General features: G+C 36.1%; 1 protein-coding gene across 1 annotated transcript; it reads right to left on the bottom strand.

Moving 5' to 3' along the window:
• Positions 1-1,390: 1,390 nt before the first annotated feature.
• Positions 1,391-7,370, bottom strand: ZAR1L (zygote arrest 1 like). Its single transcript, XM_031960727.1, has 4 exons — positions 6,509-7,370; positions 3,927-4,019; positions 2,358-2,432; positions 1,391-1,774 (listed from the first exon to the last, which is right to left on the bottom strand). Exons 1-4 carry the CDS (start codon positions 7,151-7,153, stop codon positions 1,631-1,633), a joined length of 957 nt encoding a protein of 318 aa, XP_031816587.1. The 5' UTR covers positions 7,154-7,370; the 3' UTR covers positions 1,391-1,630.
• Between the last annotated feature and the right edge of the window lie 4,721 nt (positions 7,371-12,091).

Below are 12,091 nucleotides of genomic sequence, written 5' to 3'. Positions count from 1 at the left end.
CAAAAAACTCTTCTGTCTGCTAGGAACAGGGGGTGTATTTTGTTGGGCATTAAGGCTTTTGTTGCTTCTCTTTTGTTTACTTTCTTACTTTCAGAAAGGTAAGGCAAAGAAGCTCAGGAATTAATCCACTAAGATGATTATTTTGTTCTTTATGCTTCAGAGTTCCTTCAATAGGAAGCTTATCTTGGCAGATTTGATAAGAGATAATATACTTGAGTGGTAGAGAAGAAAAAGAGAAAAATGAAGATTTGGATTTTTTCTCCTACTTAGATAATTTTTAGGATAAATCATCAACAGGATTTGTGTTCAACTACTTCCTCCCTACCCAAAGTTATAAAACTTGTTAAGCTTCTTCTTGTGGAAAGATCAACCTAAAATCTACTTACTGGGAAGCCTAATTAGGACTCAATTTGAAATGTTAAACATTTGGTATTAATTATCCAAGTCCATCTTAATGTCCCGCCAACTGTCATGCCAACCATCAGTCTCACAGCTAAAGAAAAAGTAGAGCATCAAGAGATTAGAGCATAAGGTGGATCAATACCATCACTCATCTACCAACAGCCATTGCCACTCATGAGCCACCATTGTCCTTTCATTAGTTTCACCTGTTTCTCAAGGAAGTGGCAAATTACTTTATTAAAAGGCTAATTAATGTTGTCATGTTATGTCTATCATACACTAAGCCCTACAGATAAGAAACTTTAGATTTGGAATTCAGAAGCTTCAAAAGACTAAACAGCAGCTTAATATTTAGCCATACTAACTAATACTACTTTGTGAAAGCAGAGGCCAATATTATTCTATAAAATAGCCGATCCATCTCAAGAATCAAAGGATGGGATATTCACTTCTATAAAAGCAGGCTACCACTTAGAAGTAGCCCTGGACACAAGTTTAGAGCTGGCTTATCTGCATTTTTAGCCAAGCAGATGAGCCAAATCCATACTCTAAAAGGAGTAAATATAATATTCCACTTGCAGTAACTAGAATGGTACATGTACATTAAATGAAAAGTAACTTGCATGTTCGTTTTTCTATTTCAGCCTGTTTGTACGTAGAAGACCTTCTATTCGACATCTGTCTTAACTGACCACAGGAAGGTTTGGTGGATAAAACATATGTTTTATGTTTGTGTCAAATGTAGTTGAGTAGGTTAATCAACTATAGCTGGAGATCCAATATCCATTTTTCTAACAAGTATTTCTCAACTTGTTCTTGCCACAATTCAGTCTTCCACCATCAGGAAGCACATACCTCCATAGTATACCAAATTACTAGGACATTTGCTTCCTCTCTTAGTGGGGTACAATGACTGTAGACTATGTATAATCTGTCCCCACACAACCAATTGTAGCTCTCAACATTATCATAAATATAAAATATTGTCCATAGCCCTCTACTTCACTATGTCCCATAATCACCACACTGAACATGCCTTTGCCATGAATTTTACATGAGTTACTTTTATTTTATTCTATTTATACTATTCAGTTTTCATTCTACAAATTTTACAAAAAAATACAAAAGCCTAATCCATTTTCCATGCCAGGTCAAAGCCAAATGACAAAAGAATAGACAAAATGCAACAAAAGGAGCCCCAGGACCCTATCATCAGCCTCACTGGTCTTCAGACAATATACTTAAAGCTGTAAATATTATCACAGGAGAGTCTCTTGTCTTTGCAGCGACCACAGAGCTCTTGGCGATGAGGCCTCTTTAGGTCAATATGTCTTTTCTTCTGAGGACAGGAGCAGCGAGACTTTGAACAAGTCTTTAAGGGGAAAAAAAAGAATGTTTCCTTCAGTTTAGGGAGGAAAAACAACCAAAAATGAATCTAAAGCACCATCAGTGGATTATGAACCATATTTACTGTTCATCTTGCTTTTATTTCTTCAAGGAGTTATAAGTCAAACTGAGTCACAACTTAAGTTTATTTAAATTCCATGCTTTTTGTGGGAAAGAAATACTGTGGAAGATGGTATCAAGAAGAAGACTTTGATGAGGAGAAATTAGGTATATAAAACAGGTATAAAAATCAAACATTTACTGACAAATAATTTCATCACCCCCATATATTCAGTTATGTGATCACCATATAGGGTTATGACCCCACAATTCAAGAAATTTTGCTATAGAATGAGACTTAAATTGACAGATTTTCCCAAGAAGTACTGAAACATTAGATGAAGTTACCCAAAAAATTGTAAAATCATTTTCTCTAATGAAAATTATTTTGTAATTGTTTAAAATACCTTCTGGAATGGTTTGGTTAGATTATTATGTACATTGGAAAGGAGAGGTTTATGATTATATCCTAACTTCTATTGATAATTGTAAACAAAATCCTGGCTTACCTGGCACTGGATCCCTTCCACTCGATAAGGGTTAAAGCTCTTTTGACATTTGCGACAAAGTTGTTTGAAATAAACCTAAAGAGAGATTTGGCATTTATAAAAGTTTACATATCTCAATTCTCCTATTCTTAATCCAAGTAAAATTGACCCTATTCTTATCTACAAAGAGCAAAATAAATGCAAATTTTTATTCACTGTATTGATACAGAACTAGATCTCAAGGTCAGATTTAGACCACTAGTTGTCTGCTCAAGCTTCAGAACAATTATACTGCTTTGTTCTCTTTTCCTTCCTCCAGGAAAGCAAGCTTTTGGATGTAATACCCTTATGATGAGGCACTTCATACTCATTGCTCCATCTGGTGGTCTACCATGAAAATTTCTTGATTCCCTAAGAAAGTGGTTCAACCCATAAGTACACCAAAAAAATGTCCATCTGACCTAACAGTATCTAGAGCTTAAAAGAGACCCAGAGGACATCTAGACCAAGCCTTTTATTCTATAGATGAGGAAACTAAGACTAAGTGAAATTTTGTGATTTCCCCAAGTCACAGGGAGTAAGTTTCAGAAGCAGGATTTAAATCCAGATCTTCCACCACCAGAAATCTTGTTCTTTCTATTGTACCAGAGGCAGAAAAGCAAAATATCAAGTATATTTAATGACATTCAGCATTAACTACCTATTGTCATAGATGTGCTGTGTGTTGGTTGCATATATCCACATATGTATCTATATAGGTATCTGTGCATGTGTACACATACATCCACATGTGTATACCTTTCACCTTGTATATTACAAGTATGTGTGGATTGTGTGCCTCTACATATTTGTGTAACTAATGACCAAGAAGAAAAAATAAACAGCAAATTCATAAACTGTGGTCCTATTTACACTTTGTGTTAAGACTTTTTAAAGTTGGGTTTTCTGTTTTTTTTTTTCTTTTTCTTTTTTTTTTTTTGTAGTGATCAGAAAAACACAAACTGATCTTGGTTCCCAAGTGTAAATTTTTTTTTTTTGAAAAAAAAAAAAAAAAAAGCATGTCATTGTAATCGACATTTACATGATAAAGGTAGATAACTGTGTAAATACCTCCAGTTAGAGGGAAAACTGCAGGATCTGAAACCAACTATTCTACTTTTGGACAATTCTAATTCTTAAGAAGTTTTTCCTGACATAAAGCTTTATTTCACCTCTTTTTAACTTCTACTCATTACCCAAACAGAACAAGTATAATAATCTTTTTCACATGACAGGCCAAAGATAATATATTTCCCCAGGGTCATTTCTAGGCTGGGGTCCTTTTTTCCATCTGTGGATCACATAGAACAGACTTGAAGCCCTTCAGCTCTCTAGCTTATTAAATTCCTTCCTAAAATGTAGTGTTCAAAATGTGGTGTTCAAATTGAACACAGTATTTCAGAAGCAATCTGACCATGGCAGAGTATAGAAAGTTGTTTTCTGTATTCTAGACCAAGGATTTCATTAGTAAAGAGGGCCAATAGGCCAAAAAATATTTTCACCTTAAGAGCTAGAAGAAAAATATTTCTTCTAGTTATTCTTTTCACTTACCTTATTAGTCCCAGAAATACACCAGACATAAGCACTCTCCCACCTGGTCTTACAGTCTTTACAATGAAAGTAACCATATTTCTGTTCCAAAAACTGCAATAAGGAAAGAAGAAGAAAAGCTCATGACTACCCTCAAGATACAGCTATTCTCTTGACTGTTTTTAGCATCTTATAAAATTTAAGAGATAAACCAAAGAGAACAAAGTTTGCTTAATCTTTTGTCATTAGGCTCCACTGCTCCTAAATAATGGGATGCTCTGGGTTTTGGAAAAATGCCCCAGATTCTTTTAAGAATTCTAAACACCAATTCCAAGTCACTCTACCTCCTGGGCCTAAGTTTCTTTATTTGTAACTGAGATTGAGCTAAACAATAACTAAAGATGCCTCTTTAATAATGGCATTCCATATTTCTATAAGCATTACACATTATCCTTAAATAACAAAGAATTTCAGAACCACACAAGACCTTGGAGGTCATCTGATGTAACCCAAAACAGAAAAATCATCCCTTCTACAAAATCCTTTAACAGTCATTCAGCCTCTGCTTGAAAAGCTCTAGTGACTGAGGAGCTCAGTATTTTGTCAAGGCAGCCCACCATTCAAGTTTGGGACAGTTGCAATTGTTAGCAGTTTCTTTATTAGAGAATAAAAATCTGCTGTTGCAATTTCCATCCCTTGTATCCAAATGTCTTCTGTGATTAAGAGGAAAAAGTCTCATACCTCTGTCATATGACAACCCTTCATATATTTAAGGCTAGTTCTTATTCTTGCTCCCAATATTCTCTGCTGTGGGCCAAGTAAACATTCATTTCTTCCAGCCATTTTAAATTCCTCATTCTCATTCTACTAACCCTTCTTTGGACAAGCTTTGCCTTATAAGTATCTCTCCTAAAATGAGCTAGTCATACTAGGATATAATAGGAAATCTAGATATAATCTGGCCAGGACAGCAAACAATGAGACTGTCACTACTATTTGTTTTGGACACTAAATTTCTCCTTTAAAATCCTAATCCAGTACCTTATCTAGCTAGAACTGGTTATTAATTTTTAATAGATTTTAATATTAATAATATAATTATTTACTATAATTATCATTATAAATATAAAATAACATGTCATAAATATATTTTCATTAAATATTTCTCAATTACATTTAAACATTTTTTAATATTCATTTTTTTAAAACTGTGAATTACAAATCTCCCCTCTCCCTTTTCATCACTTAACCAATGAGAAAGCAAGCAATATGATGGGTATTATACATGTGAAATCATGCAAAATAAATTTCATGTTAGCCATGTTGCAAAAGAAAACATAAAAGACAGTTTTTTTTAATTATGCTTCAATCTATCCTGAGAGTTAATCCGTTTTCTCTTTACTTTCTCTTTACATAGATAATGGGATAATGTGCAATGCTTATAGAAATATAGGATGCCAAAATGAGTACCACCTTTAGATGTCATTTAGTTCATAGATAGCATTTTTCATCATGGATTCTCTGGAATTTCCTTGGTTCATTATCTTGATCAGAGTAGCTAAGTCTTTCACAGCTGATCATCCTTATAATATTTCTGTTACTATATATAATGTTCTTAGTTCTTACCATACTTTGTTTCTATTCATAAAAGACTTCCCAGGGTTTTGGGTTTTTTTTTTTTTTTTTTTTGAAGTCCTCTTCTTACAGTACAATTGTATTTCATCACTGATTGTTAAATTTTTGATGTGAGGATTTACACCTCAGAAATTGGCAAATAATAGTTATTTGCAAAATCAGTAACATCACTAGGCTTCTGAATCATATAATCATCAATTGTACACGTTTGGGAATAGGATGAAAGGAAATATTCAAACTACGCAGAAAAACATAGTGGGTCAATACTAATATTAACAGGATTCAAAAATTAGCTTGTCCTTTGTGCTCTAGTTGCCATATTTAAAAGCCAAGAGTAGTCACACTATTACTTTTACAGTGTGGACGTGGGACTTAAGATGCATGAGAAAAAAGAATCCAGAAGATTCCTGAAAATTTAATATCTTATCTAGCACAAACAAGCATTTCCCAAACAACCACCAAGGGCTTTTCCAGAAGAGTAAACTAAGCCCCTTACCCTGTCAGTCAGCTAATGGGGGCTGGAATCAGGCCAAATGCAAACTTAATTTTTTTTTCCTCTAGGTTCCAAACTAGAGGTTTCCTCATCATGACAGGGCCCTCTGCACATAAGCATGTAAAACCAAAGGTTAATCTGAACTTGAAACTAGTCTTATAAGACCACAGAACAGGATCGTAAATTAAAGAGACTGTAGAGCTCATGTCACACACACACACACACACACACACTCACTCTCTTTGCAGATAAGAAAACAGAGGCCCAAAAAGTTGAGATGATTTGCTGTCGCCCTTCTGAAGAGAAGAGTGTACTATCATTCAAAAATGAATATTACTTTCTATTTTCTTCCCTCAAATAAAAGAAAGCTGGTTGCTCAGTTTTTCACAGACCTTTGGAAATTGCACAGGGACAGACCCATGCTGGTGGCCGAGAACAATTGGGAGAGGGGTTAGCCTTTAAAGATGGGACTCACCTGGAAAGTGGGCTTCCTGGGAAGAATAATTCCCTCCTTCTGAAGTTCAGCCTCCCCATCTTGGGTCTCCTGCCCTGGGGCATCAGTCTCTTCATCTCCCTCCCCCTGGGGGTTCTCTTCCAGCTGGGGTGGCTGTTCCTCAGCCTCCTTGGTCCCTTCTGCCTCTGGAGAAAAGGGCTGCTGAGGTCCGGACTCCACTGGCTCCGAGAACGACTTCCCTTTCCCCTGGCCTTCTTGCTTGTTGAGGCGGAGCAGGAACCCCCGACCCAGCACTGGAGAATAGAAGCCTCGTGTGGAGACGCCGGAGGGGCTGCCGCCTTCGCAGGGGGAGCCGCTGTGCAGGGTCCGAGGCCCCAGGGAGCATTGAATGAACTTATCCGCCCGCGGGCTGACCTGCACCCCCACGTCTTTGGTGTTTGCTTTGCACAGCCGCAGGCTCATGTTGGGGTTCACCTGAGATAGGATGGCCTTGAGCTGTGCCCGCTTGTAACTGTCCAAATAGTCACCGGGGTTGGCGGGCACTTGCCCAGGACCCACCAAGAAAGCGGAAGGGCCAGGGTGTTTCTGCTTGGGGAGGCTGGGCCTGCCCACGGCCAGGGGGTTTCCATAGCCCTGATACAAGGGGAAACAAACGAATCTCTCCATGGCCCCCCTTCCCTCCCCGGGCAGCACATCCAAATTCTAGGCCTACTTTTCTTGTTTTGTTTTCAGTGCTTCTACACTTCCTAGCACATCCTTCCTCCTTCCAATCACATCCCCTCGATCGACTACCAGCTTCTCCATTTATCTCAAGTTTGTGTAGGAGCTGCTGCCTATTATCTCTGATTGAAATAAGAAACTAGGAAATACCCACTGTGCTAATTGCCACCTGGTTCTCCATCACTCAGAACCATTCATTCCTGCCCCCTTCCAGACTAACCCAAATTTTACTTCCATCACCTTCTTACCCCACCCATTTCAATGCTTTCCTCTAGGGCCAACCATGGTTATATCTTTTGCTTTACACCATTCAACCTAAGGATCAGGGTAATAGTGTCACCGTGTAATTTGCCTTTATATTTTAGCCATTCCAATACTCATCTTTTTGTTGGCACAATTTTTTTTTCATGTGTGAAGACACAGCTGTATCAAAACTGAGACTTGATACATAGTCCAAACTAGTACATACAAGTACATACATGTAGTTGATAATAATTCATCAAATATTGACTAAATATTCATTCTTGTTTAGCAATTCCTTAGAAGGGGAGGGTGGTAAATATAAGGAAATCATATGAGGTGGAAAGGTAGAAGAGAGGGATTCATCATAAGAAAAACAAATTTTAAAGCAGCAGATGGATCAAGAAAAGAAAAGGAAAGGAAGAAATAAAGAAAGAGAGAGAAGAAAGAGAAAAGGAGAGAGAAAGAAAAACAAAGAAAGAAAGAGACAGAGGGAGGGAGGGAGGAAAAAGAACTTATGATTGGGACTGGGTGAAGGAAAGAAAAAAAAAGAACAGAAGAATATTACATCAAGCATAGATTGATAGTGGTAAGCACACTCCATTCTTACCACTTTTTTCTTTATAAAGAATAGGCTAGAAATAAAAAGAAGAAAACTTGTAGGAGAATAAGATAAAGGGAAATACACAACTAATAATCATAAGTGTGAATGTTATTTGGATGAACTCACCATAAAACAAAAGAGGATAAGAGAATGACTTAGGAAGAAGAATATATCAATACGCTGTTCTTAAGAAATTCACTTGAAAGAGATAGATTCAGTTATAATAAAGGGCTAAAGAAAAATCTATCATGTGTCAGCTGAAGTTTTAAAAAAGGCTGGGGCAGCTAGATGATGCAGTGGATAGAGCACCAGCCCTGAAGTCAGGAGGACCTAAATTCAAATCTGACCTCAGACACTTAACACTTCCTACCTGTGTGACCCTGGGCAAAATCACTTAACCCCAATTGCCTCAGGGGAAAAAAAGAAAAGCCGGAAGGGGCAGCTGAGTGGAACAGAGGATAGAAAGAACACCTGCCTTGGAATCAGGAGAACCAGAATTCAAATTTCGACTCAGACACTTAAATACCTTTGTGATCCTGGGCAAGTCACTCAAACTGGATTGCTTTGCTAAAATTAGAAGAAAAGGAGAGATTGTAGAGAAAGCTTTGTAACAACCTTTTTTTTTCTGATAAGGATTACATTCTGAATACATATATGTGTGTATATATATATATATATATATATATGTGTGACTTTTATTCTCATGCATTTAAGAGGAAACTTAAATGCATGAGAATAAAAGTCATCCCCCAATTGATAAGAGATCCGAGGATATAAATAGGCAGTTATTAGAGGAAAAAATCCAAGTGACCAATAACCAATTTAAAAATGCCCCAAATCACTAATAACTAGATACATGAAAATCAAACATCTCTGAGGTTCTACCTAGTATTATCAGATTGCCTAAAATGATACAAAAGGAGCTGTGGGAAAACACTGTTGTTAGAGCTGTGAATTAGAACAGACATTCTGGAAGACTATTTTAAAACATGTCTCAAAAGCTGATATACTATGCATAGTATATCCTTTTAACACTTCTAGGTCTAAATCTAAAGAGTTCAAAGAAAGATCCATCTTTATAAATATATTAAGCAGCTTTTTTCATGGTGACAAAGAATTAAAAACTGAGGAGATTTATATCATTTGAGGAATGGCTGAACAAATTATGATTATTAATATAATAGAATAATATTTCTGCCATGTAAAATGATAAAAAGAACAGTTTCAGAGAAGATTGGTAAAACATATGAATTAATACAAAGTGACAATCATGTGGAGTCAAGAAGCATTAATTAAGCACTTACTGTATTCCAAACACCATACTAAGTATTGAGACTATAAATACAAGAAGAAAAAAAAAATGGTAGTCCTTGCCCTCAAGAAGCTTACATTCTAATGGGGGAAGACAACACAGAAAAGATGAAAATGTAGGAGAAGATTATACACACTGGAGCTTGATAGAGAAAGTCCAGAGAGTCAAGAGTCCAGCTTGCAGAAGAATAAAAACATGGCTAGCCTGGGAATCCTGTTTAAAATGTAAGTTCTCTTGTCAGAGCCAACCTTTATTAAAAAACAAAAATTGTAAGTAAGATAGAAAATATTCTGGAATCAGAGACAATTGACTAACTTATTGTTTTTCTTTTTCTTTTCTTTTTAGTAATAGCTTTTTTATTTTCAAAATACATGCAAAAATAGTTTTCAATATTCAGCCTTGCAAAACCTTGTGTTCCAAAATTTTTTCCCTCCCTTCCACTCCCTCTCCCCTAGACAGCAAGTAATCCAATATAGGTTAAACATATGCAGTTCTTCTAAACATATTTCTACATTTATCCTGATGCACCAAAAAAAATCAGAACAAAAAGGGGAAAAAAATGGGAAAGTTAAAAAAAAAAAAGCATAGCTTGTTATTTTTCAAAGGAAGTACCTCCTATGTGCCAAGCACTATGCTAAGTGTTATACAAATATTATGCCATTTAATTATTACAACCTGTGAAGTCTTTGGTAGTATAATCTCCATTTCACATTTGAGGAAACTAAGGCAGATAGAGGAGTTTAAAAATTTGCCCAGTCTTTTTCACTGCAGGCCAACACTCTAACTACAGGGTCAATTAACTGTCTCTTTTTGCATTATGTATATAAAATATCTACAGATAAAGAAATAGGACTCCTTTTAAAACACTTATATTTACTGTTAAAGAAAGGGAATAAGCATTTATATAATGCCTTTTATGTATCAGGAATTGTGCTTAGGACTTTACAAATAACTCAACCCTCAATAGCAACTCTGAAAGACAGTTATCCCCATTTTACAGCTGAAAAAAAACAAAGCAAACAAAAGTTAAATGACTTGTCCAAGGTCATACAGATAGTAAATATCTGAAGTCATATTTAAATGCAAGTCTTCTTGACTACAAGTGCAGCATTCTATCCACTGAGTCATCCATCTGCCACAAGAAATGGCAAAATAATGAAGCAGGATCTTAAAAGCATCTTGTCCAGTCCCCTCATTTTACAAATGAGAAAACTGAGGCCCAGGTGATTTGCCTATGATCCCACAGCTAATAAGTAGTATGGAACTGAGACAGTTAATGACTAACCACCTTGTTTTGCTTAAGCTCCTCTACCATCCAGAGGAGGCCAGACTAACCTGGGAATCAGAATCAGCCTTGCAGGAGACAAACTGAGTATTCCTTAAGCTGGGTACATCAGAAATCCCTAGCAGTATTCACTTGCTAAACTCTGAACTCCTTCAATGCTACAAAACCAATTCAGACTGACTCATGCCAACCCCAGTCCTGGGGATTGGCCTAATATGGCCATGATAGGGCTTCTGAAAAACAACCCAGCCCAGGGACACTCTGACTTGTGATTTTTGTCTCTATAACCCTTGCTGCCTAAGTCTACCCCAAGTTTAGTATATACACACACACACACACACACACACACACACGCACACACACACACCCATCTGCCTTCTTAAGAGGAATAAATCCACAGATACAATCTAACTCTGTCTTTCTTAGACCAAACTCTGAAAAAAGTTGACAGTAGCAAGATCAGTATCTAGAATCCAAGTGCTCAAACTACAAATCCATCACAGTTTCTCCTTTAAAACACTGCTATTCTATGCAATCAGTGACCTTGTTCTCAAAATCCAAAAATGAATTTTATGCTATTCATTAAAGTGAAATTTTTCACTCTCATCTTTTATATTTTTGTATTTTTGTTTTATTTGTGTACATTAGTGATTAGTACAACAGACATGAAATTTATATATAATATATATATCTTTGTTTAAATATTATAGTATATATAGTATATATTATAGTGTGTGTATAAATATATTATATATATTAGTACTCAAAAGTTTGAGGAACTTTTTGTTTTTCTTAAAAAATGTGTATGATCAAAAAAAATTTGGAAACCTAGGCTTTATAACAAACTGATGTTGAGGTGGCTTGGCTGGTACTGCAAGAAAAAGTCTAAAAAGTAGTAATAAGGAATAATACTCCATAAAAAGATACTGAGAAAGTGACAAGCAGAAAGCACTAGTAGACACTTTATGGCAAGACAGGCGTATTCCACACTCAGAAAGGAATAGGCCCTATGACCTAATGGAACCATGCTCTATACCTATAAATGGATTAAGCCCAATGAGTCCAGCAGAGACTGTGAGAGGCCCCTCCACACAGGATCACTATGAATACTTGCTTCCCCACTGATAGTATGTATTTTTGTGGGAGAATATTGCCAGGGGTTTATAAGGGAAACGAGCTATTACTAATCTCCCTACTTTATTTCATAAATTGTCCTTGCTTTGAACTATGTCTTCTGATCAGCTGTATCCTGGAGCCAGCTCTAATTTACTTATTAAATTTTCAGTGTAAGCATTTACACATCAGAAATCACAAATTAGGACTTGAGTTGTTGTTTTGTTGATTATCTAGACTTATAAAAATGTTAATGATGCAGATTAAACTTAAAAATGTATATGTGTATATGTATATAGATCCCCTCCTCCCTTAACTATTTATCAACAC

Source organism: Sarcophilus harrisii, chromosome 3 (genome assembly GCF_902635505.1).
Source record: "Sarcophilus harrisii chromosome 3, mSarHar1.11, whole genome shotgun sequence".
NCBI classification, from domain to species: domain Eukaryota; kingdom Metazoa; phylum Chordata; class Mammalia; order Dasyuromorphia; family Dasyuridae; genus Sarcophilus; species Sarcophilus harrisii.
The sequence above is the reverse complement of the archived record's forward strand: the minus strand, read 5'-3'. Positions and strand labels throughout refer to the sequence as shown.

Bases quoted from the DNA above. Each gene is read 5' to 3' on its own strand.
- ZAR1L (XM_031960727.1), bottom strand. From the start codon at position 7,153: ATGGAGAGATTCGTTTGTTTCCCCTTGTATCAGGGCTATGGAAACCCC. The intron at 2,433-3,926 runs GTAAGTGAAAAG...ATCTCTCTTTAG, and splicing joins GTATTTCTGGGACTAATAAG to GTTTATTTCAAACAACTTTG. The intron at 1,775-2,357 runs GTAAGCCAGGAT...TTCCCCTTAAAG, and splicing joins TGGAAGGGATCCAGTGCCAG to ACTTGTTCAAAGTCTCGCTG.